This window comes from Nerophis lumbriciformis, linkage group LG27, assembly GCF_033978685.3.
Source record: "Nerophis lumbriciformis linkage group LG27, RoL_Nlum_v2.1, whole genome shotgun sequence".
NCBI classification, from domain to species: domain Eukaryota; kingdom Metazoa; phylum Chordata; class Actinopteri; order Syngnathiformes; family Syngnathidae; genus Nerophis; species Nerophis lumbriciformis.
The window spans coordinates 37,767,501-37,794,493 of NC_084574.2; the positions used below are offsets into that span (position 1 = coordinate 37,767,501).

At 39.2% G+C, this 26,993-nt stretch overlaps 1 protein-coding gene across 3 annotated transcripts in view; it reads right to left on the reverse strand.

Annotated features, from left to right (window-relative positions):
* The window catches only part of vps54 (VPS54 subunit of GARP complex), a 44,270-nt gene extending 18,582 nt beyond the window's left edge, over positions 1 to 25,688 (reverse strand). The window contains exons 1-16 of one of the 3 annotated variants that reach the window (XM_072916441.1): positions 25,540 to 25,688; positions 19,949 to 20,111; positions 18,007 to 18,248; positions 15,171 to 15,258; positions 11,344 to 11,378; positions 10,675 to 10,806; positions 9,926 to 10,311; positions 6,803 to 6,929; positions 6,714 to 6,743; positions 6,037 to 6,144; positions 5,900 to 5,955; positions 1,960 to 2,056; positions 1,614 to 1,849; positions 1,417 to 1,543; positions 1,167 to 1,348; positions 989 to 1,101 (exon numbers count right to left, since the gene is read on the reverse strand). In XM_072916441.1, the coding sequence (XP_072772542.1) occupies positions 989 to 1,101; positions 1,167 to 1,348; positions 1,417 to 1,543; positions 1,614 to 1,849; positions 1,960 to 2,056; positions 5,900 to 5,955; positions 6,037 to 6,144; positions 6,714 to 6,743; positions 6,803 to 6,929; positions 9,926 to 10,311; positions 10,675 to 10,806; positions 11,344 to 11,378; positions 15,171 to 15,258; positions 18,007 to 18,248; positions 19,949 to 20,093 (2,104 nt within the window). In that variant the 5' untranslated portion in view covers positions 20,094 to 20,111; positions 25,540 to 25,688. Of the gene's footprint in view, positions 1 to 988; positions 1,102 to 1,166; positions 1,349 to 1,416; positions 1,544 to 1,613; positions 1,883 to 1,959; positions 2,057 to 5,899; positions 5,956 to 6,036; positions 6,145 to 6,713; positions 6,744 to 6,802; positions 6,930 to 9,925; positions 10,312 to 10,674; positions 10,807 to 11,343; positions 11,379 to 15,170; positions 15,259 to 18,006; positions 18,249 to 19,948; positions 20,112 to 25,539 lie in introns of all 3 variants that reach the window. The other 2 variants (XM_072916440.1, XM_061988011.2) reach the window with 2 other exon arrangements.
* Between the last annotated feature and the right edge of the window lie 1,305 nt (positions 25,689 to 26,993).

Sequence of the window (26,993 nt, forward strand, 5' to 3'; positions counted from 1 at the left end):
CCTTGGCGTAAACTTTCCCAGGGAGGCTGAGTAGTGTGATACCCCTGTAATTTAGAAATATCAAGCAGCTAAAATGCACCAAAGAGGATAAGTGTGGAGAGTGTTTTGCATTGTTCTCATCGTGCCTTGTAATGGATTTATATGGGTGTAATTTTTTGTTTTGTTTTGTTTTTGTTTTTTTCATGTATATATTCATTTCACACCATATTCATTGCACTTCTACATTTTTTATACTTTTATATACTTGCACATTGTTTTTCTAGCATGCACACATCGCACTGTATGGAATGGCCTCAATCTCGTTACCTTGCGTAATGACAATAAAGCTGATTCTGATTCTCTAATTTAGATTTTTTTTTTTATGGTGCATGGACGTCTTTTATAATATCCACAAATTTGAGTGAGCAGGTTGTGTTACATGTGACCATGTGTGTGTTGGTTGGAATTTTTTCTTTTTCTTTGCACAATGACTAGGGAAGGTTGTTTGCATTGGGTCATTTAAGTAAATGCTGCATAATAATTAAAGGTAATTGACCTGAATTACTGACAATATCAACAAGATGTCAATGTAATAGCAGCATTAAAATTGTCAGACTATTAAAATGAATGCAATCTACCTCTGAGTACAATTATTATTTGGCCCGCAGCCCGTAGCTTGGAAAACAATGGCATAAAAACTGAAAGTTGATAACATAAAAACTACAATATTTAAACAAACAAATGGAACAGGTTTGGGGAGATGTGGACAAGGTGGGAGGGCGCGGTTATGAATAATAACATTAATAGCATCATAACTTCAATAGTTAACATAAAAAGTATAATAGACAAAAAAAGGTTAGCAGCACAAAGGAATGAAAGAAGTTTAGGGAGATGTGCACAAGGTGTGAGGCGGGGGTAATGTAAGTGTTACTACCCTTTTTTTATGTGTGTTTTTAAAGGATAAAGGACTGGACTGCGCTAAGGTGAGTTAGCAGGACGTTGTTGCTACCTGCCGCCTTGCGTGCTAACAGCATTATCCTGCCGCTCGCCATGGAGTCCACCAGCTCCTGGAACTCTGCAGGAACCTCCGCCTGCTTCCAGCGCTCGTTATCCAGCAAGAGACTACGGGCACACCAAGCAAGCATCACCATCACCGTCACCATCACCAGCCTCTTGCATTGGGGTACCTAAGTTTGGTCTTGCGCTCGTCATGGAAGCGGTGGACAAAGCGGTTGGCCTGACTCTGCAGCGCCCCCCTCAGGGACACGCTGCGCCTGCCACACACGTCCTCCGTGTCCTTGGCAAAGTCCTCCACAGCCACAGAGAGCGCCACAAAGTCTGCTGAGCTGAGCCGCTCCAGAGAGCCGTCCTGTGAGGAGACAACACTTGGATGAGGGCCTTCTTCCCTTGTGTGTGAGGTCAAAGGTCGCGGCCTGCCTTGGCCCGGGCGGTGATGACTTTGACGCAGCGGTCGTGGCTGATGTCGGAGGCGGCGTGCAGAAGCTCCTTGATGTTGTTCAGCACTCGCTTGAGCTCCAGGTCGGACGGCATCATGTCACCTGACCTGCAGACGGCGTGAAAGGTTGCTATGACGACAGGGCGACAAGCATGGCGGCGGAAGGAGGTTGACGTACGTGAAGTTCTGATCAGAGTCAGCCTCCGGTTTACGGGGTGGAGCCTCCTGGCGGGCGTGGTCCTGGTACTGCTGGGCCTCACCCAGGGCGTCGCTGATGAACAGGCCCTCGTGGGTCAAGTAGGCCAGCTCGGCCTCGCTGCTCATGGGCCCTGCCGCGCTGAAAGACTCCTGACCCGGTTCCTCCGAGCTGGACTTGTCCCTGGAGGAGATCTTCTGGTTGGACTCCAAAACCTCCTGAACCACCACCGTGATCACGCCGAGCGTGGCCTGACAGACCAGCAACACATTCTGCTTCGGGTTCTAGTTCTAGGCGCAGAAAACAAAAACAGGAAGTGGACACTGACCTTCATCCTCTGGAGGAAGACGAGGAAAGAGTCAAAGACGTCCTTGAGGAGGTCAAACCACTGAGGGAAGGTCATCAGACGCATCTGCTCGGCCAGCCTGAAGGACAAGCCCATAGGCTCATTGGGAGGTCAGGGGTCAACATCAAGCATCTATGTCAGAGTGTCCAAACTTTGTCCACAAAAGTCAAAGGGTATGACGGAGATTTTGATATTTCTTTACTTTGTGAGTGAAATATTTTACATATAGACATAATATATCTAAAGACTCAACTTAGTCTCCGCTTTGTGCTATAGTCTACTATCTTGAGTTATTGTGTTATAGTCTACTATCATGAGTTATTATTGTGTTACAGTCTACTATCATGAGTTATTATTGTGTTATAGTCTACTATCATGAGTTATTATTGTGTTAGTCTACTATCATGAGTTATTATTGTGTCATAGTTTACTATCATGAGATATTATTGTGTCATAGTCTACTATCATGAGTTATCATTGTGTTACAGTCCATCATGAGTTATTATTGTGTTATACTCTACTATCATGAGTTATTATTGTGTTATAGTCTACTATCATGAGATATTATTGTGTCATAGTCTACTATCATGAGTTATTATTGTGTTATGGTCTATCATCATGAGTTATGATTGTGTTATACTCTACTATCATGAGTTATTGTGTTATACTCTACTATCAAGAGTTATTATTGTGTTATAGTCTATCATTAATTATTGTGTTACGCTTTATATCATTAGTTATTATTGGGTTATAGTCCACTATCATGAGTTATTAATGTGTTATAGTCTACTATCATGAGTTATTATTGTGTTACGATCTACTATCATGAGTTATTGTGTTATAGTCTACTATCATGAGTTACTATTGTGTTATAGTCTATCATGAGTTATTGTGTTATACTCTACTATCAAGAGTTATTATTGTGTTATAGTCTATCATTAATTATTGTGTTACGCTTTATATCATTAGTTATTATTGGGTTATAGTCCACTATCATGAGTTATTATTGTGTTACGATCTACTATCATGAGTTATTGTGTTATAGTCTACTATCATGAGTTATTATTGTGTTATAGTCTACTATCATGAGTTACTATTGTGTTATAGTCTATCATGAGTTATTGTGTTATACTCTACTATCATGAGTTATTAATGTGTTATAGTCTACTCTAATGAGTTATTAATGTGTTATACTCTACTATCATGAGTTATTATTGTGTTATAGTCTACTATCATGAGTTATTGTGTTATACTCTACTATCATGAGTTATTATTGTGTTATAGTCTACTCTAATGAGTTATTAATGTGTTATACTCTACTATCATGAGTTATTATTGTGTTATAGTCCACTATCATTAGTTATTATTGTGTTATAGTCTACTATCATGAGTTATTATTGTGTTACAGTCTACTATCATGAGTTATTATTGTGTTATAGTCTACTATCATGAGTTATTATTGTGTTATAGTCTACTATCATGAGTTATTGTGTTACGATCTACTATCATGAGTTATTATTGTGTTACGATCTACTATCATGAGTTATTATTGTGTTGTAGTCTACTATCATGAGTTATTATTGTGTTACGATCTACTATCATGAGTTATTATTGTGTTGTAGTCTACTATCATGAGTTATTATTGTGTTATACTCTACTATCATGAGTTATTATTGTGTTATAGTCTACTATCATGAGTTATTATTGTGTTATAGTCTACTATCATGAGTTATTATTGTGTTATAGTCTACTATCATGAGTTATTGTGTTATAGTCTACTATCATTAGTTATTATTGTGTTATAGTCTACTATCATTAGTTATTATTGTGTTATAGTCTACTATCATTAGTTATTGGGTTATGATTTATAACATTAGTTATTATTGGGTTATATATCCCACTATCATGAGTTATTGTGTCAGTCTACTATCATGAGTTATTATTGTGTTACGATCTACTATCATGAGTTATTATTGTGTTACGATCTACTATCATGAGTTATTATTGTGTTATAGTCTACTATCATGAGTTATTATTGTGTTATACTCTAATATCATGAGTTATTATTGTGTTATAGTCTACTATCATTAGTTATTGGGTTACGATTTATATCATTAGTTATTGGGTTATATCTCCCACTATCATGAGTTATTGTGTTATAGTCTACTATCATGAGTTATTATTGTGTTATAGTCTACTATCGTGAGTTATGATTGTGTTATACTCTACTATCATTAGTTATTGTGTTATAATCTACTATCATGAGTTATTATTGTGTTATACTCTACTATCATGAGTTGTTATTGTGTTATAGTCTACTATCATTAGTTATTATTGTGTTATAGTCTACTATCATGAGTTATTAGTGTTATAGTCTACTATCATGAGTTATTATTGTGTTATACTCTACTATCATGAGTTATTATTGTGTTATAGTCTACTATCATGAGTTATTATTGTGTTATAGTCTACTATCATTAGTTATTATTGTGTTATAGTCTATTATCATTAATTATTGTGTTACGATTTATATCATTAGTTATTATTGGGTTATAGTCCACTATCATGAGTTATTTTTGTGTTATAGTCTACTATCATGAGTTATTATTGTGTTACGATCTACTATCATGAGTTATTATTGTGTTATAGTCTACTATCATGAGTTATTATTGTGTTATAGTCTACTATCATGAGTTATTGTGTTATAGTCTATCATGAATTACTGTGTTATACTCTACTATCATGAGTTTTTGTGTTATACTGTACTATCATGAGTTATTATTGTTATAGTCTACTCTAATGAGTTATTATTTTGTTATACTCTACTATCATGAGTTATTGTGTTATAGTCCACTATCATTAGTTATTATTGTGTTATAGTCTACTATCATGAGTTATTATTGTGTTATAGTCTACTATCATGAGTTATTATTGTGTTATAGTCTACTATCATGAGTTATTATTGTGTTACAGTCTACTATCATGAGTTATTATTGTGTTATAGTCTACTATCATTAGTTATTATTGTGTTACGATCTACTATCATGAGTTATTGTGTAATAGTCTACTATCATGAGTTATTGTGTTATAGTCTACTATCATGAGTTATTATTGTGTTATAGTCTACTATCATTAGTTATTGGGTTACGATTTATATCATGAGTTATTATTGTGTTACGATCTACTATCATTAGTTATTATTGTGTTATAGTCTACTATCATGAGTTATTGTTGTGTTATAGTCTACTATCATGAGTTATTGTTGTGTTATAGTCTACTATCATTAGTTATTATTGTGTCATAGTCTACCACCGCTGCTGCCCACTGCTCCCCTCACCTCCCAGGGGGTGATCAAGGGTGATGGGTCAAATGCAGAGAATAATTACGCCACACCTAGTGTGTGTGTGACAATCATTGGCACTTTAACTTTAACTATCATGAGTTATCATTGTGTTATAGTCTATCATTAGTTATTATTGTGTTATAGTCTGCTATCATTAGTTATTGTGTTACAGTCTACTATCATTAGTTATTGTGTTATAGTCTACTATCATTAGTTATTGTGTTATAGTCTATTATCATGAGTTATTATTGTGTTATAGTCTACTATCATGAGTTATTATTGTGTTATAGTCTACTATCATGAGATATTATTGTGTTATAGTCTACTATCATGAGTTATTATTGTGTTATAGTCTACTATCATGAGTTATTATTGTGTTATAGTCTACTATCATGAGTTATTATTGTGTTATAGTCTACTATCATGAGATATTATTGTGTTATAGTCTACTATCATGAGTTATTATTGTGTTATAGTCTACTATCATGAGTTATTATTGTGTTATAGTCTACTACCATTAGTTATTATTGTGTTTGACAGTACGGGTGTACTGACATCATCACGGAGGCGTCAACTCACTTGGTGATGACTTCGGTGTCGATGTCGTCGATGTACAGGAGATGCTCGGCCACGCACTGAAACACAACCATGGTGCTCGCTCGTCACTGTGTATGCACTTCCTGTTCGTTAGGACGGGGCAGGGTCAAAGGTCACACCTGGGACACGATGGCCTTGGCCGCAGCAATCATCTCGTCACTGTAAATGTCCAGGAAGTCCAACTTCCTCTGACGCAGGAGCCCAAACACCAGCGACTGGAGACGCTCCTATAAATGCACACACACGCACACACACACACACACACACACACACGCACACACACGCACACGCACACGGTCATGTGATGTCATCAGGCTGTCAGGCGTTTAAGAAGCAGTCAGGAAGTGTGACAGGTGAAGAGCAGAAGGTAGAATGTACTGCATTAAAGACGATGATTGATCACATTTAAAATCAGACCTATGAATGAAAAGATTTAGTTGATTAATATATCACACGCCAGGTGGCTAGAAGTGATTTTTCAATGAATCGTGATTCTTATCTGTAACGATTGGTAATTGATTAAAACAATATATCTTTTTTCCAAGCTGTCCTGAGACAAATCCTATTGTTGATGTAGACGATCTAATGATCTATATCTGCTTGATTCAATGTTTGGGAAGCATCTCATTAAACAAAAAAGTTTTCTTTGAAGTAACATAGAAATTGATCAGAGCTGTTTATTTTATGGAGGAATGTAGTTACTCATACAACTGGCACCCAAAAGTTTTGATTTTGAATCGAGAATGGGTTTGAATAGAGTGGCTACCCCCAAGAAAGGAATGGTGTGGTGGCCCACCTTCTGAGAGACACTGTTAGCCTGGTGCACCTGTGATGAACACAACACTACCATGAAGACCCCCTGACAGTATCATGTGACCAACTCACCTTCTCCAGCACCTGAGGCTCCTCCCTCAGACTGCGGTTCAGCTCGCTGCGGGCGTACATGCTGAAGTCCTCCACCATCATCTTGTCGATCAGCTTCTCCAACTCACACAACTGAGAGCCTAAGTGTCTAAACACACACACGATGTGAGTCCGGACGTTAAAAACACACACACACACACACACTATGTAAGTCCAGACGTCAAACACACGCACACACACTATGTGAGTCTAGACGTCAAACACACACACTATGTGAGTCCAGACATCAAACACACGCACTATGTGAGTCCAGATGTCAAACACTCACACACACACACACACACACAATGTAATTCCAGACGTCAAACACACGCACACACACCATGTGAGTCCAGACGTCAAACACTCACACACACACACACACACACACACACACACACACACACACACACACACACACACACACACACACACACACACACACACACACACACACACACACACAATGTAAGTCCAGACGTCAAACACTCACTCTCACACACACACACACACTATGTAAGTCCAGACGTCAAACACACACACAATGTGAGTCCAGACGTCAAACACACACACACACAAACTATGTGAGTCCAGACGTCAAACACACACACACACACACACTATGTAAGTCCAGACGTCAAACACACGCACACACACTATGTGAGTCCAGACGTCAAACACTCACTCACACACACACACACACACACACACACAATGTAAGTCCAGACGTCAAACACTCACTCTCACACACACACACACACACACACACACACACACACACACACACACACACACACACACACACACACACACACACACTATGTAAGTCCAGAAGTCAAACACACACAATGTGAGTCCAGACGTCAAACACACACACACACTATGTGAGTCCAGACGTCAACACACACACACACACACACACACACACACACACACACACACACACACACACACACACACACACACACACACACACACACACACACACACACACACACACACACACACACACACACACACTATGTGAGTCCAGACGTCAAACACACACACACACACACACACACATACACACACTGTAAGTCCAGACGTCAAACACTCTCTCACACGCACACACACATTATGTAAGTCCAGACGTCAAACACACACACACACACACACACACACACACACACACACACACACACACACACACACACACACACACACACACACACACACACACACACTGTAAGTCCAGACGTCAAACACTCACTCTCTCACACACACACACACACACACACTATGTAAGTCCAGACGTCAAACACACACACACTATGTGAGTTCAGACGTCAAACACACACACACACACTGTAAGTCCAGACGTCAAACTCACTCTCACACACACACACACACTATGTAAGTCCAGACGTCAAACACACACACTATGTGAGTCCAGACGTCAAACACACACACACACACACACACACACACACACACACACACACACACACACACACACACACACACTGTAAGTCCAGACGTCAAACACACACACACACACACACACACACACACACACACACTCTATGTAAGTCCAGACGTCAAACACACACACACTATGTGAGTCCAGACGTCAAACACTCACACACTCACACGCACACACTGTTCTGTCTTGTTTGTTGAATGTATTAATAATATATGTAAAACCGGTGTTTAAGTTCACTTTGGAATTCAACAGTGAGGTGCCATTCCTCCTTTAGACAGCGGGAGGCAGCATTGTCTAGTTTACAGTAATGCCCAAGTTAGCAGCATTGTCTAGTTTACAGTAATGCCTAGTTTACAGTAATGCCTAGTTTACAGTAATGCCTAGTTTACAGTAATGCCGAGTTTACAGTAATGCCCAAGTTAGCAGCATTGTCTAGTTTACAGTAATGCCTAGTTTACAGTAATGCCTAGTTTACAGTAATGCCTAGTTTACAGTAATGCCGAGTTTACAGTAATGCCCAAGTTAGCAGTGCACAACAAGGAGTTCCTTTTAGGTCTACTGTAAGCTAGTTCGGTGACGATTGCAAACATTTTCATCTGCTGGGATCTCATGGCAAACAAAGCATCATCGGTATGTATCGTTGAGTACTATGTTAATATTTGATTGTGTTGTATTATTTGTTGGCTGTGATGTAATTTGGGAGGTTTTATGGGCAAACGTCAGTCATGCTAATGTTTGTAATTCATTATGTGAAGTGAATGTTAGCATAGGAAGATAGTTTGCTGTAGAGTGCTCAAAATACATATTTTGTGGTGTTTATTTATCCATTTCAGTTCATTACACAGCATAATACATTTTTTATTGTAGTATGTGTATGTGTGTAGTTGGCTTTGTGTGCATGTCTGTAATGTAAAGCATCCTTTCTGCTCGTATGTTTTCAGTTTGACCCTTTTTACGGTCATTAAACCTGTGGACAAAAAGACATTTTTCAGAGTGTTTGATCAAGAAAAGGTGTCAAGATATTCCGACATATCAAGGGCGGCACTTCTTGAGACTGCCGAAAAATGCCTACCTCTTTCGAACCACCCTATCTAGACCTATAAAGATTTGTATTTACAACATTAATAATATATACATATTATGCAAATATAAAAAAGGCAGACTTTTTTTAAATTATTTTCTTTTAATTATTTTTTTTGTTTGTAATAGGTTTTTAATCTTCATTACTTCATTATTACAGTATGTCTATATACATTTTTTTTTTCTTTTTTTTAAAAATAATTTTGGCCAAAGGGGGCGCATTTCAATTTCTTACACACATTTGTTATTTCATATGTTGACCAGAGGGGGAGCACTTTTAAAAGCGACACACAGTCAATTTGAAAAATCCCTCCTTTTTGGGACCACCCTCATTTTGATAGATGTCACCAGCAGGGGTGCAAATGAGACATTCTCTATTAAATGCAATGTTATTGGGACCATGATTTATGTCATCACTTGTTCACACCTCCTCATATGGAAGCTACTTTTCCTTGATGATGCCTCAAGAAGGGTCGAAATACAAGAACACACACACACACGCACACGCGCACACGCACACACAGTGAGTCTAGATGTCAGGGTGAAAGTCGAAGTGGTACCTGAAGCTATGGACACCTTGCAGTTCCTGCAGCAGAACTTCCTTGGTGGTGGCGATGAGTTCGAGGGCGCCCACAAACTCGCACGTGGAGAGCAGTAGCTGCACGGTGGGCTGCGTCTGATGCACGGCCGCCATCAGCTTCAGCTTGTTGTGCAGCTTCACGCAGTTGTTGCGCGTCAGAGCGGCGTGGAGGGCCCGCAGCGGCCCCTGGCACATGACGCGGTCGATGGCGGCGGTCCGGCGACGCAGGACGGCCACGGCCTGCTGGGTCTCTTTCAGACGGTCCTGCAGCTCGTGTTGGGACGACATGGCGTGGAAGAAGGCCTCCGAGCGAAGGGAGATCTGCCGCGCGATGCTCACCTCCACCACGTCCAGGTAGTGACTCAGCTGGACCACACACACACACACGTAAGTGAGACACGTAGAAGATGTAGACATATAGTAGGTGAGACACGTAGAAGATGTAGACATATTGTAGATGAGACACGTAGAAGATGTAGACATATAGTAGGTGAGACACGTAGGTGGGACATGTAGAGGGTGAGACACGTAGAAGATGTAGACATATAGTAGGTGAGACACGTAGAATGTGAGACATGTAGAGGGTGAGACACGTAGAATGTGAGACATGTAGAGGGTGAGACACGTAGAGGGTGAGACACGTAGAAGGTGAGACACGTAGAAGGTGAGACATGTAGAGGGTGAGACACGTAGAAGACATGTAGTAGGTGAGACATGAAGTACAAGTACTTTTTCTTGTAGTAGTTTGGAGGAGTACATGTCTTGGTAGTTTTTAGCGGAGGTGTTGTTAAAGTGTGTCCATGGCAACACAAAGTTGAAAGTGTTTGCTTCCTCCAAAGCAAAGTCAGCTCTCATGAAGATCTGCAACATGAACACAACAGTACTAATATTACCTTTACACAATACTATTACACAGTACTATTACTTTTACACAATACTATTACACAGTACTAATATTACCTTTACACAATACTATTACACAGTACTAATATTACCTTTACACAATACTATTACACAGTACTAATATTACCTTTACACAATACTATTACACAGTACTAATATTACCTTTACACAATACTATTACACAGTACTAATATTACCTTTACACAATACTATTACACAGTACTAATATTACCTTTACACAATACTATTACACAGTACTAATATTACCTTTACACAATACTATTACACAGTACTATTACTTTTACACAATAGTATTACACAGTACTAATAATACCTTTACACAATACTTTACTATTACACACCATTAATACTACCTTTACACAATACTTTGAGTATTATGTCTGCATTATACTTGTGTATTACATTTTCACACCAGACTAGTACTACATTTACACAATATTTGAGTAGTACTTTGACATAACACTTGTGTATTACCTTGGGCACTTGTTCCAACTCTGCTCGTGACTTTTCTAGAAGAAACAAGAGGATGAAGTGAACATGTTGTGTACTCATGTTTGAATACTGATGTAGTCACACCTAAGGATGTGAATACAGGATCTTAACCCTAGTTTACTTGGTTTTAGTACAGATGCTATAAAACTGGCACAGGCTTTCCCCTAGACTGCCAAGATACCAGTGGTGGCGGGGGAGGGGTTATGGGCGTGGTCACATGACATCATTGAATAATTTGCATAATGTACTATGATGATATATTTAATTAAAAAAACAACTCCAAAAATGTACACATACATTTTAAAACAAATCTGTTATTAATTGGTGTATATACATATATATATATATATATATATATATATATATATATATATATATATACACATATATACACATATATATATATATATATATATACATATATATATATATACATATATATATATATATATATATATATACACATACATACATACATACATACATACATACATACATATATATATGTAATTTGCCTATAAAATTGTTATAAGTATAACTCTGCATTGTATGTTGATTAACATTAAAGAAAACAACTTTCCTCGTCTCCCACCGTGGTTACAGTGAAGCCAAGTGCTACATATGCTTCATCATATTCTGCTAGGGAAAAAAGCATCCCTGGCATCGCACCGCCAAGGACTGCTCTAGTTGGACTTTCTCCATCCCGCCACTGTCCTCTTAATATTTGCACATTTTGTAGGTGGCTGTCTGCGGGTATAACTGGGATATATTAAAGTTACGTCCACATCACAGACATGCTGACAACACTCCAAACAATGGCGTGCGTTTTGTTTACATCCGGTTTCAGCAGCTTTTCGGTAATCAAAGTCTTTTTTTGGCCAGAGTTTCCCGCAGCGCTTTGTTGTTAAGGCGGGCACCTTAACAACAAAGAGCCACCGCCTAAACTAACGTCTTAACAAGCTGCTACGCTTCATTCTACCTGTTTTGGTTTTTTTCACTTTTATTTTAGGAAAACAGAATGGCACAACAAAATTGCTGACTGACTCCTGGTCAGGATTAGTGTCAGTGCACTGTGCTGCTCATCGCCTGGCACTAGCATGTAAAGATGCAGCAGATGGAGTGCCATATATGACCATCTGCAGAAAGCACCTACAAGAACTGCACTTTTATTTTAGGAATAGTGCAAACCGCACCAGCGCTCTACAAGCAGCTGCCAGTGTGCTTGGAGTAGCAGACCTTAAAGTCACAGTAATTGAAAACATCAGGTGTTTGAAGTGAAGTACATCACATTCCTGAGATAAATATTGAATTAACCGCCCTATCCCCCACTCCAGGAGGTTAAAGACACTAGGTGGCTGTCACAAGAGAAGGCCTTTTCAAATCTCCAAAGAAATCTACCTGCATTACTTGCTACACTAGCTGAGGAGGCAGACTTTAAGAAGGATCCTGTGGCACGGGGTTTGTAAATGATAAATGGGTTGTACTTGTATAGCGCTTTTATACCTTCAAGGTACTCAAAGCGCTTTGACACTACTTCCACATTTACCCATTCACACACACATTCACACACTGATGGAGGGAGCTGCCATGCAAGGCGCTAACCAGCACCCATCAGGAGCAAGGGTGAAGTGTCTTGCTCAGGACACAACGGACATGACGAGGTTGGTACTAGGTGGGGATTGAACCAGGGACCCTCGGGTCGCGCACGGCCACTCTTCCACTGCGCCATGCAAATTACAGATTTGTTGCAGCTATCCACCTGCAAGCAGACATCCTGCCCTACCTGGCCCAGCTTTCAAAGTTGTTCCAGAAAGAAAACATCAATTTCATGGCAATCAAGAACCATGTAAGATGTGATGTCACATTGATCTTCATTTAATGCATGTCAAGCAGCAGGTGAACGGCAACCTGAGGGCTCCATTCTAGCTTGGGTTGAAGAGAAGGTGACCAGTCTGAACATCGATGCAGAAGAGGAGAGTACAAGACGTGGGACAGCTCATTCCATCACCACCTTATGGGAATGTTTTCAGACACAAGTAAGCAAGCTCCAGAATGAATAAACAATAATAACCCACCTGAAATATGAGCCTACATTTGAATTTTCTCTCACATCTCATGTCAATAGGTCATGGACCACTATATTGATGGACTCATTCAGCAGCTTGGGATTCTTGATGCTTTTAGTTCACTGGGACCACAAGGACCACAAGCTGATGAGAGTCACGCTGTCTCTGACCTAAAACTACTGGCCAAGCAGATCCCTCCCATCAGTGAGAAGGCACTTCTCTAAGAGTGGCAGAGCTACAGAGTCATAATAACAACCGGACTACTGAAAGTGAGTGACAGTCATGAACACAATATTAAGTTATGTGAGTTCATGCATATCTGTCATTGACCGGTGTTCTCATCCATCAGGCATCAGGACAAGTCCCAGTTGGAGGTGATGACAGCAATGGCATCAGGGTATGACGAGCTCCATCTACTCTACCCAAACCTGTCCCTCCTCTCTGCCATCGCCCTCACAATAACCGTCTCCAGCGTCAATTGTGAGAGGGATTTCTCCGCAATGAACAGGGTAAGTCCATCTCTCAGTCTTAGGTTCTATCAAAAGTATTACACAAAAGTATCAAATACTAAACTTCAGTTAATTCACGGTATAGATGAAGATGGACCTGAGAAACAGGTTACAGGGCAAAAGTCTGGCAGCCTGCATGAAGATCAGCATAAATATTTGTATTTATTATAAGATATTGTTATTGTGTTCAATGTAATCAGAGTCTGTAGTCTACTGCCCCCGAGGCTGTGGTGGCAGCGATGAGGTGGAGACGTGATGGCGACAGGCCGAGTTATACTTTTCCTTACACCCACCCACCCCCTTCGCCGTCCGCCTGTCCCGGGCGACGGCCCCTCCCCCGGGCGAGACGGGGGGAAACACTGTGGCGGTCGAGTTTTTGGTAAATCACTTGTCAATAGTAAGCTATATATATATCAATTTATACTGTAACAACCAGCTCATGTTAATGTTTGTGTGGTTTGCATTTGATGTCAGTTTTTCCCATATTTGCAAACACACCGTGATTGGCGGAGAATGAGGAAGTGTTGTTGTGTGTCGGGGGAAGTGTAGACTCACAGAGACAAGAATGTGTACATGGGAGGTAAATTCTGTTGGAATTGTGCTGTTTCTTATCATAAAATTGGAAACAAAAGTTAGAAATAGCATCTGATCGTGTGATTTCTTCTCAGGGTTACAATAAATTACTTCAACTTGTTTTCAAGTAAAAAACATAATTTCTTGGTGGGGTGGTAATAAAAAAGGCAGTGGAGGCGCACCACATTCACTTACATAAAGGTGATTACTGATAAAAGTGAAAGTATACATGTGACAGCCGGTGTAAAGGTGATTACTGATAAAAGTGAAAGTATACATGTGACACCTGGTGTAAAGGTGATTACTGATAAAAGTGAAAGTATACATGTGTCACCTGGTGTAAAGGTGATTACTGATAAAAGTGAAAGTATACATGTGACACCTGGTGTAAAGGTGATTAGTGATAAAACTGAAAGTATACATGTGACACCTGGTGTAAAGGTGATTACTGATAAAAGTGAAAATATACATGTGACACCCGGTGTAAAAGTGATTACTGATAAAAGTGAAAGTATACATGTTATACCTGGTGTTAAGGTGATTACTGATAAAAGTGAAAGTATACATGTGTCACCTGGTGTAAAGGTGATTACTGATAAAAGTGAAAGTATACATGTGTCACCTGGTGTAAAGGTGATTACTGATAAAAGTGAAAGTATACCTTGGCTTGTATTGATGCTGGAGACTGCGTCCATGTCATCATCTTTAACAGGACAGATGCTCTTACAACGCTCATGAATTCTTTCCCTCTGAAAGAAGACGACACATCAGTACACACACTTGAACATTCTTTATTATGCACATGATGTACCATGTAGCACACCTAGCTTAGTTCCCTTAGCTTAGCTCTCTTAGCCTAGCTCACTTAGTTTAGCTCTGTTAGCCTAGCTCTTTTGGCTTAGCTCTCTTGGCTTAGCTCTATGAAACATGAAGTGAAACATGAAGTGAAATATGAAGTACAACATGAGGTGAACCATGACATGAAGTAAAACATGAAGTACAACATCAATCAATGTTTATTTATACAGCCCTAAATCACAAGTGTCTCAAAGGGCTGCACAAGCTACAACGACATCCTCGGTTCAGAGCCCACATAAGGGCAAGGAAAAACTCACAACCCAGTGGTGAAGTACAACATGAAGTGAAACATGAAGTACAACATGAAGTACAACATACCATGACATGAAGTGAAACATGAAGTACAACATGAAGTACAACATGAACTGAACCATGACATGAAGTGAAACATGAAGTACAACATGAAGTGAACCATGACATGAAGTAAAACATGAAGTGAAACATGAAGTAAAACATGACATGAAGTAAAACATGAAGTGAAACATGCAATAAAACAGGAAGTGAACGTTGCAGTGAAAATTAAGTGAAGTAGGAAGTGAACCATGCAGTGAAAATGAATTGAACCAGGAAGTGAACCATGAAGTCAAACATTAAGTCAAACAGGAACTGAAACAGGAAGTGAAGCAGGAAGTGAAACAGGAAGGGAAACATGAAGTGAAAATGAAGTGAAACATGAAGTGAACAATGAAGTCAAACTGGAAGTGAAAATGTAGTCAAACAGGAAGTGAAAATGTAGTCGAACAGGAAGTGAAACAGGAAAAGAAACATGAAGTGAAAATGAAGTGAAACATGAAGTAAAACAGGAAGTCAAACTGGAAGTGAAAATGAAGTGAACCATGAAGTGAACCATGAAGTGAAACAGAAAGTTAAAATGTAGTCAAACAGGAAGTGAAAATGTACTCAAACAGGAAGTGAAGCAGTAAGTGAAACAGGAAGTTAAACAGGAAGTGAAACAGGAAGTGAAACAGGAAATGACCCATAAAGTGAAAATGAAGTCAAACAGGAAGTGAAAATTAAGTGACACAGGAACTGAAAATGAAGTTAAACAGGAAGTGAAAGATGAAGTCAAAATTAAGTGAAACAGGAAGTAAAACATGAAGTGAAAATGAAGTGAAACAGGAAGTAAAACATGAAGTGATACATGAAGTGAAACAGGAAGTGAACTATGAAGTGAAAAATGAAGTGAAACAAGAAGTGAACTATAAAGTGAAAAATAAAGTGAAACAGGAAGTAAAAATGTAGTCAAACAGGAAGTTAAAAAGTAGTCAAACAGGAAGTGAAAATGAAGTGAAACAGGAAGTGAACCATGAAGTGAAACAGGAAGTGAACCATGAAGTGAAACAGAAAGTGCAAGATGAAGTGAAACATGAAGTGAAACATGAAGTGCAAATGAAGTGAAACAGGAAGTGGAACAGGAACATGCTGTGAAAATGAAGTGAACCAGGAAGTGAACCATGAAGTCAAACAGGAAGTGAAACAGGAAGTGAAAAAGGAAGCGAAGCAGGAAGTGAAACAGGAGGTGAAACAGGAGGTGAAACATGAAGTGAAAATGAACTGAAAATGAAGTGAACAATGAAGTCAAACTGGAAGTGAAAATGTAGTCAAACAGGAAGTGAAAATGTAGTCAAACAGGAAGTGAAACAGGAAAAGAAACATGAAGTGAAACATGAAGTGAAACATGAAGTGAAACATGAAGTGAAACATGAAGTGAAACATGAAATAAAACAGGAAGTAAAACTGGAAGTGAAAATGAAGTAAAACAGGAAGTGAAAGATGAAGTGAAAATGAAGTGAACCATGAAGTGAAACAGGAAGTGAATCATGAAGTGAACCATGAAGTGAAACAGGAAGTTAAAATGAAGTGAAACAGGAAGTGAAAATGTACTCAAACAGGAAGTGAACCATGAATTGAAACCGGAAGTGAAACAGGAAGTGACCCATAAAGTGACCCATAAAGTGAAAATGAAGTCAAACAGGAAGTGAAAATTAAGTGACACAGGAACTGAAAATTAAGTTAAACAGGAAGTGAAAGATGAAGTGAAAATGAAGTGAAACAGGAAGTAAAACATGAAGTGAAAATGAAGTGAAACAGAAAGTAAAACATGAAGTGATACATGAAGTGAAACAGGAAATGAACTATGAAGTGAAAAATGAAGTGAAACAAGAAGTGAACTATAAAGTGAAAAATGAAGTGAAAAAGGAAGTAAAAATGCAGTCAAACAGGAAGTGAAAAAGTAGTCAAACAGGAAGTGAAAATGAAGTGAAACAGGAAGTGAACCATCAATCAATCAATCAGTCTTTATTTATATAGCCCTAAATCACAAGTGTCTCAAAGGGCTGCACAAGCCACAACGACATCCTCGGTACAAAGCCCACATACGGGCAAGGAAAAACTCCTTGAAAAAACTCCATGAAGTGAAACAGAAAGTGCAAGATGAAGTGAAACATGAAGTGCAAATGAAGTGAAACAGGAAGTGGAACATGAAGTAAAACAAGAGGTGAAACAGGAAGTGGAACAGGAAGTCAAACATGAAGTGAAAGAAAACAATAGTTTCAGTGTGTTAGGTTTCCACAGCGCCCACAAGTGGTCAAAGAGTGTAGGCGGGGTTAGCAAAAGAGGACAGTGTCGTCATGTCTCACCTGTGCCATGTCCTGCAGGTAGGACAGGAAGTGTTCCCGTGTGACGTTGGCCAGGTAGAAGGAGGGCATGACCTCGGTCTCAGCAAAGTCCACACCCCAAGTCTTGGTGAAGAAGTCCGCCTCCCGCTTGGCGAGGCGCGGGTCATTGAGCGCTGCCGGGAGGTTGACCTTTGAACTGTACACTGTCCACCTGTCGTGTTCCGCCACCACTGACGGGCCGTCACACAGGCCCCGCCCCTCACCTGCAGGTAGTAACATAACATTCATGATCATTTCTTTTTGAAAGTCACATCCTTTATTTATTCTGTATTGTTTATTAAAGACATACTATATCTCAATTGGCGCACTTGTGTACTTACACTTAGTCTTTTAAGTACACAAGTGTGTACTTACACCTAGTCTTTTAAGTATACAAGTACTTACACTTATTCTTTTAAGTAGGTACTTACACCTAATTTTTCAAGTACACAAGTGTACTTACACCTAATCGTTTAAGTACACCAGGGTACTTAGACTTAATTTTTAAGTACACAAGTGTACTTACACTTAATTGTTCAAGTATTTTAAGTATGTACACTTAATATTTTAAGTACACAAGTGTACATACACTTAAGTCTTTTAGGCACACAAGTGTGTACTTACACTTAGTCTTTTAAGTACACACGTTAGTCTTTTAAGTAATTAATCTTTTAAAGTACACACGTGTACTCACCCTTAGTCTTTTAAGTACATACATACACTTAATCTTTTAAGTACCCAAGTTTACTTACACCTAATCTTTTAAGTAATTTTAGTACGTACTTACACGTAATATTTTAAAGACCTTAGTGTACTTACACTTAATCTTTTAAGCACACAAGTGTGTACTTACACTTAGTCTTTTAAGTATGTAGGTGTGTACTTAGTATCTTAAGTACATAAGTGTGTACATACACTTTGTCTTTCAAGTATGCAGGTGTGTAAATACACTTAAGTCTTTTAAGTATGCAGGTGTGTACTTACACTTGGTCTTTTAAGTATGCAGGTGTGTACTTACACTTAGTCTTTTAAGTGCATAAGTGTGTACTTACACTTAGCCTTTTAAGTACACAAGTGTGTACATACACTTTGTCTTTTAAGTACATAACTGTGTACTTACACTTAGTCTTTCAAGTATGCAGGTGTGTACTTACACTTAGTCTTTTAAGTATGCAGGTGTGTACTTACACTTAGTCTTTTAAGTATGCAGGTGTGTACTTACACTTAGTCTTTTAAGTATGCAGGTGTGTACTTACACTTGGTCTTTTAAATATGCAGGTGTGTACTTACACTTAGTCTTTTAAGTGCATAAGTGTGTACTTACACTTAGTCTTTTAAGTATGCAGGTGTGTACTTATACTTAGTCTTTTAAGTATGCAGGCGTGTACTTACACTTGGTCTTTTAAGTATGCAGGTGTGTACTTACACTTAGTCTTTTAAGTATGCAGGTGTGTACTTACACTTAGTCTTTTAAGTGCATAAGTGTGTACTTACACTTAGTCTTTTAAGTATGCAGGTGTGTACTTACACTTGGTCTTTTAAGTATGCAGGTGTGTACTTACACTTAGTCTTTTAAGTATGCAGGTGTGTACTTACACTTAGTCTTTTAAGTATGCAGGTGTGTACTTACACTTGGTCTTTTAAGTATGCAGGTGTGTACTTACACTTAGTCTTTTAGGTGCATAAGTGCGTACTTACACTTAGTCTTTTAAGTATGCAGGTGTGTACTTACACTTAGTCTTTTAAGTATGCAGGTGTGTACTTACACTTGGTCTTTTAAGTATGCAGGTGTGTACTTACACTTAGTCTTTTAAGTACATAAGTGTGTACTTAAGTCTTTTAAGTACATGGATTTGGTGCGCACTACAATGTGAGTAACGAAGTAGCGTGACCAAAGTACACGTAGTGACAAGTATTTCCTCACCAGTGGGTTCTTTGGGGCAGACGTCAGGCAGCGAGCGGGCGGGCCGACGCAGGGCGGGCGAAGGCTCCCGCTCCTTGCGGAACAAGCCGTCTCGGCCGGCGCCATCGGTCCGAGGCGCTGTGGAGGAGTTGTGGCGGGCGGCCATGACATGAGGACACGCTAGCTGCAAAGAGACACCAAGACGTGTCAGACTAATCTGGACAATGGTGATGAGAGGATTAGCAGGAAGATGACATCCTGATGGGTCCTTTGGATAGAAGAACTACTTCCTGTGTCCTTCAACTCGTAATAATCTGACATCACTGACATGTTTGGGTTTAATATTTCTATACTTTTAATCAATATCTTGAAATCCATAATCCTTTGAATCTATTTTGATGTTAAATTCAAGTTAAAGTACCAATGATAGTCACACACACACACACACACACTAGGTGTGGTGAAATTTGTCCTCTGCATTTGACCCATCACCCGTGTTCACCCCCCTGGGAGGTGAGGAGAACAGTGAGCAGCAGCGGTGGCTGCGCCCAGGAATCATTTTTGGTGATTTAACCCCCAATTCCAACCCTTGATGCTGAGTGCCAAGCATGGCTCCCATTTTTATAGTCTTTGTTATGACTCGGCCGGGGTTTGAACTCACGACCTACCCATCTCAGGGCGGACACTCTAACCACTAGGCCACTGAGTAGGTATGTTATGACTGGCAATCTTGTAAAGTCAGACTTTTTATACAGCTTTTGTCTGTCAGAGTACATGGAATGACACTTTTACCATTACCTCCCTGCTTGGCATTCAGCATCAAGGGTTGGAATTGGGGGTTAAATCACCAAATATGATTCCCGGGCGCGGCACCGCTGCTGCCCATTGCTCCCCTCACCTCCCAGGGGGTGATCAAGTGGATGGGTCAAATGCAGAGGACAAATTTCACCACACCTAGTGTGTGTGACAATCATTGGTACTTTAACTTAACTTTTATGACGTTTAACAGTGCAAAGTTGAGGTGACGTAATGTGTCACTAAAGGATCAAAGTACATACAGTCGTGGTCAAAAGTATACATACAGCAATGTTAATATTTGCTTACATGTCCCTTGGCAAGTTTCACTGCAATAAGGCGATTTTGGTAGCCATCCACAAGCTTCTGCTTGAATTTTTGACCACTCCTCTTGACAAAATTGGTGCAGTTCAACTAAATGTGTTGCTTTTCTGACATGGACTTGTTTCTTCAGCATTGTCCACACGTTTAAGTCAGGACTTTGGAAATGCCATTCTAAAACCTTAATTCTAGCCTGATTTAGCAATTCCTTTACCGCTTTTGACGTGTGTTTGGAGTCAACTGCGCCCAACCTCATATGGACAACATCACATGGACAAAGATAAGACCTTCTGGAGGAAAGTTCTGTGGTCAGATGAAACAAAAATGGAGCTGTTTGGCCACAATACCCAGCAATATGTTTGGAGGAGAAAAGGTGAGGCCTTTAATCCCAGGAACACCAAACCTACCGTCAAGCATGGTGGTGGTAGTATTATGCTCTGGGCCTGTTTTGCTGCCAATGGAACTGGTGCTTTACAGAGAGTAAATGGGACAGAAAGACTTAGACTTAGACCAACTTTAATGATCCACAAGGGAAATTGTTCCACACAGTAGCTCAGTTACAAATGATGGAAAGTGTAAGGATGAAAAGGACAATGCAGGTATAAAATAGACGAAATATAGCAATACAAAATATAACATATATACGTAATATTTACATAATATATATAGAGTATATGATATATACTGATATATTATAGTATGTTTATATCATATATACCAGTGTTTTTCAACCTTTTTTGAGCCAAGGCACATTTTTTGCGTTTAAAAAATGCGGAGGCACACCACCAGCAGAAATCATTAAAAAACTAAACTCAGTTGACAGTAAAAAGTCGCAATTGTTGGATATGAATTCAAACCATAACCAAGCATGCATCAATATAGCTCTTGTCTCAAAGTAGGTGTACTGTCACCACCTGTCACATCACCCCCTGCCTTATTTTGAGTTTTTCTTGCTTTTATCCTGTGTGTAGTGTTTTAGTTCTTGTTTTGCGCTCCTATTTTGGTGGCTTTTTCTCTTTTTTTTGGTATTTTCCTGTAGCAGTTTCATGTCTTCCTTTGAGCGATATTTCCCGCATCTACTTTGTTTTAGCAATGAAGAATATTTCAGTTGTTTTTATCCTTCCTTGTGGGGACATTGTTGATTGTCATGTCATGTTCGGATGTACTTTGTGGACGCCGTCTTTGCTCCACAGTAAGTCTTTGCTGTCGTCCAGCATTCTGTTTTTGTTTACTTTGTAGCCAGTTCAGTTTTAGTTTCGTTCTGCATGGCCTTCCCTAAGCTTCAATGCCTTTTCTTAGGGGCACTCACCTTTTGTTTATTTTTGGTTTAAGCATTAGACACTTTTTTTTTTACCTGCACGCTGCCTCCCGCTGTTTCCGACATCTATAAAGCAATTAGCTACCGGCTGCCACCTACTGATATGGAAGAGTATTACACGGTTACTCTGCTGAGCTCTAGACAGCACCGACACTCAACAAAAACACATCATTTGCAGACTATAATTACTGGTTTGCAAAAATATGTTTAACCCAAATAGGTTAATTCAGATCATCTTCCACGGCACACCAGACTGTATCTCACGACACTAGTCCGTGGCACAGTGGTTGAAAAACACTGATATATACAATATAAAACAATTACCATGTACAATATTACAGTATATGTAACAGCTGCAGCATAAAATAGAGAGTAGATCCAGCAGAAAATAGACATTATAAACAAAGAGAAGTAGCTAACATGTCAGGTAATAGACAGATATCATCTATTGCTGTATGGCGAGTTATTATTCAGCTAGATGGAGTGCGGAATGAAGGAGTTCTTGAATGGAACACTGCGGGAACGAAGCTGAAGGAGCCTGCTGGAGTATGAACTCCGCTGTCCCTCAATTGTCTGGTGGAGTGGGTGGGCAGGATTGTCCATGATGGCCAGCAGTTTGTCCAGTGTCCTCCTGCCACTCACTGACACAAACTCCTCGAACTGCGTGCCAATAGTTTGGCCGGCTTTCCGGATCAAAAGGAGGATTACCTCCAAATTCTTCAGGACAAGCTAAAATCATCAGCCCGGAGGTTGGGTCTTGGGCGCAATTGGGTGTTCCAACAGGACAATGACCCCAAACTAGGGCTGGGCGATATATCGATATAATGAATATATCGCGGGTTTGTCTCTGTGCGATATAGAAAATGACTATATGGTGATATTCGAGTATACGTTCTCACACAGTTGCTTTTAGCTGCTGGGCATTAAACTGCATGCGTTTCTCACTCTTTCCTGTCTCTCCTTCTCACAGAGACATAAAACAAGCGCACCTTCTTACATACGTAACATACTGTCACGTGAGCAACGTCACACGCTCCCGCGGAGTGAGAGGTAGCGACATGGTAACGTTAGCTGTGATGCTAACAGCTAACGGTGTGGTTTGAGTGGTAATGAGAGAGAAAGAAGGTGCGAATCTGGTAACAAATGAAGGAATAATTAATTCCAAAGAAAAACAGCACGGGGTCCATCGTCTGACGGTGGTTTGGCTTCAAGCGGGAATATGTCTTTACATGTCAACATCTCCGTTCGGTGCCACACCAACTAAATGCCGAAGCAACTATTTCCACATCAATACCGTAGGACATATACTATTTGATATGCAGCTCATTTTTATGTGACACTTATTGAAATATCTTGTGTGTCATCATGCACAAAAGTGCACTTATAGCTTGTTTTAAAATGTCTCTGACAATCTTGCACTTTCTGTTTTGGAAATGACATGAATGTTTGTGCCACTGCTTAATAACTGTTTAATAAATACACTTTTGCTAAATTGACTTAGTTGTGTGCAGGCGCCAAGTCCTGTTGGAACTTGAAATCTCCATCTCCATAGAGCAGGTCAGCAGCAGGAAGCATGAAGTGCTCTAAAACTTGCTGGTAGACGGCTGCGTTGACCCTGGATCTCAGGAAACTAGAGTGGACCGACACCAGCAGATGACATGGCACCCCAAACCATCACCCAACCATGCAAATTTTGCATTTCCTTTGGAAATCGAGGTCCCAGAGTCTGGAGGAAGACAGGAGAGGCACAGGATCCACATTGCCTGAAGTCTAGTGTAAAGTTTCCACCATCAGTGATGGTTTGGGGTGCCATGTCATCTGCTGGTGTCGGTCCACTCTGTTTCCTGAGATCCAGGGTCAACGCAGCCGTCTACCAGCAAGTTTTAGAGCACTTCATGCTTCCTGCTGCTGACCTGCTCTATGGAGATGGAGATTTCAAGTTCCAACAGGACTTGGCGCCTGCACACAGCGCAAAATCTACCCGTGCCTGGTTTACGGACCATGGTATTTCTGTTCTAAATTGGCCCGCCAACTCCCCTGACCTTAGCCCCATAGAAAATCTGTGGGGTATTGTGAAAAGGAAGATGCAGAATGCCAGACCCAAAAACGCAGAAGAGTTGAAGGCCACTATCAGAGCAACCTGGGCTCTCATAACACCTGAGCAGTGCCAGAAACTCATCGACTCCATGCCACGCCGCATTAACGCAGTAATTGAGGCAAAAGGAGCTCCAACCAAGTATTGAGTATTGTACATGCTCATATTTTTCATTTTCATACTTTTCAGTTGGCCAACATTTCTAAAAATCCCTTTTTTGTATTAGCCTTAAGTAATATTCTAATTTTGTGACACACGGAATTTTGGATTTTCATTTGTTGCCACTTCAAATCATCAAAATTAAATGAAATAAACATTTGAATGCATCAGTCTGTGTGCAATGAATAAATATAATGTACAAGTTACACCTTTTGAATGCAATTACTGAAATAAATCAAGTTTTTCAAAATATTCTAATTTACTGGCTTTTACCTGTATATCTGTATCATGAATCAATTTAAGTGGATCACGACTTAAACAAGTTGAAAAACTTATTGGGGTGTTACCATTTAGTGGTCAATTGTACGGAATATGTACTTCACTGTGCAACCTACTAATAAAAGTCTCAATCAATCAAAAACACTGTATTTGAACATGTTGATGCTGTTCAAGACAGTGGTTGGATTTGGACTTGAAGAAGCTAAGAAGCAACATAATCTAAAAACGACACTGAGACGCGTGCTGTGTAAATATTCCATGATGACTCGGAAGAGTTGAGTTGACAAAACAACTTGTCAGTCAGGAATAACAGCTTTGACAGACGCCCAGCATTAGCATTAGCATTAGCATTAGCATCCCTCACAGTGCTCCCACACTTGTTAGCATGAAGCATGCTGAGCTAACAACTCACCTCAACATTACCTGACAACAGAAGACCACCAACATGACTTAACATGACTTAATGTGACTTAATATGACTTAACATGACACTGCTTTCGTGGCTGGAGACCGCTAATGCTAATGCTAATGCTAATGCTAATGCTAAAGTCAGCCGGTCCAGCAGCGCAGACAGAAGCTAACAAGATAGCCGACAGTCGTGAGTCAACAAGACAAATAAAGCAGCAGGTTATAATAAGTCCGCACCTGTCGTCGGAAGTGTTCGCCAGCCGTTCACCATCACACAAACAACCGCCCAAGAACCAGGAGCAAGGCAGCAGGCGCAAGCTGAAAGCCGACCATGGCGCACCGCAGGACGGCTCGCAGAGTTCTCGTCTCTCGGCTCTGAACTGACCCCTGCTGGGTGGTCACGGTACTTCGCCTGCACTTTTCATGAATATATTTGTATTACTTTGACCTGGAATGAATGCGTAAAATATTCACAAATAATCTTTATTCCTATTTTAAAATTCAGATTTATTTATTGTCTTTTCAGATTATGTTAGACTTCAAACTACTGGAATACACGACTGGTATTAAACTTGTATTTAAGATGTAAACAATTCAAGTCATGAGTGTTATTTATTGTATTGTTAACCAAAATATTTATTCAGTTACACAACCTATCATAATCATAAATAAACTACATTCATGCTCTGATAATGATCATAAATAAACTACATTCATGCTCTGATAATAATCATAAATAAACTACATTCATGCTCTGATAATGATCATAAATAAACTACAGTCATGCTCTGATAATAATCATAAATAAACTACATTCAGGCTCTGATAATAATCATAAATAAACTACAGTCATGCTCTGATAATAATCATAAATAAACTACATTCATGCTCTGATAATGATCATAAATAAACTACATTTATGCTCTGATAATGATCATAAATAAACTACATTCATGCTCTGATAATGATCATAAATAAACTGCATACATGCTCTGATAATAATCATAAATAAACTACATACATGCTTTGATAGTAATCATAAATAAACTACATTTACGGTCTGATAATGATCATAAATAAACTACATTCATGCTCTGATAATGATCAGAAATAAACTACATTCATGCTCTGATAATGATTATAAATAAACTACATTCATGCTCTGACAATAATCATAAATAAACTACATTCATGCTCTGATAATAATCATAAATAAACTACATTCATGCTCTGATAATGATCATAAATAAACTACATTTATGCTCTGATAATGATCATAAATAAACTGCATACATGCTCTGACAATAATCATAAATAAACTACATACATGCTTTGATAGTAATCATAAATAAACTACATTTACGGTCTGATAATGATCATAAATAAACTACATTCATGCTCTGATAATGATCAGAAATAAACTACATTCATGCTCTGATAATGATTATAAATAAACTACATTCATGCTCTGACAATAATCATAAATAAACTACATGCATGCTCTGATAATAATCATAAATAAACTACATTCATGCTCTGATAATGATCATAAATAAACTACATTCATGCTCTGATAATGATCATAAATAAACTGCATACATGCTCTGATAATAATCATAAATAAACTACATACATGCTTTGATAGTAATCATAAATAAACTACATTTACGGTCTGATAATGATCATAAATA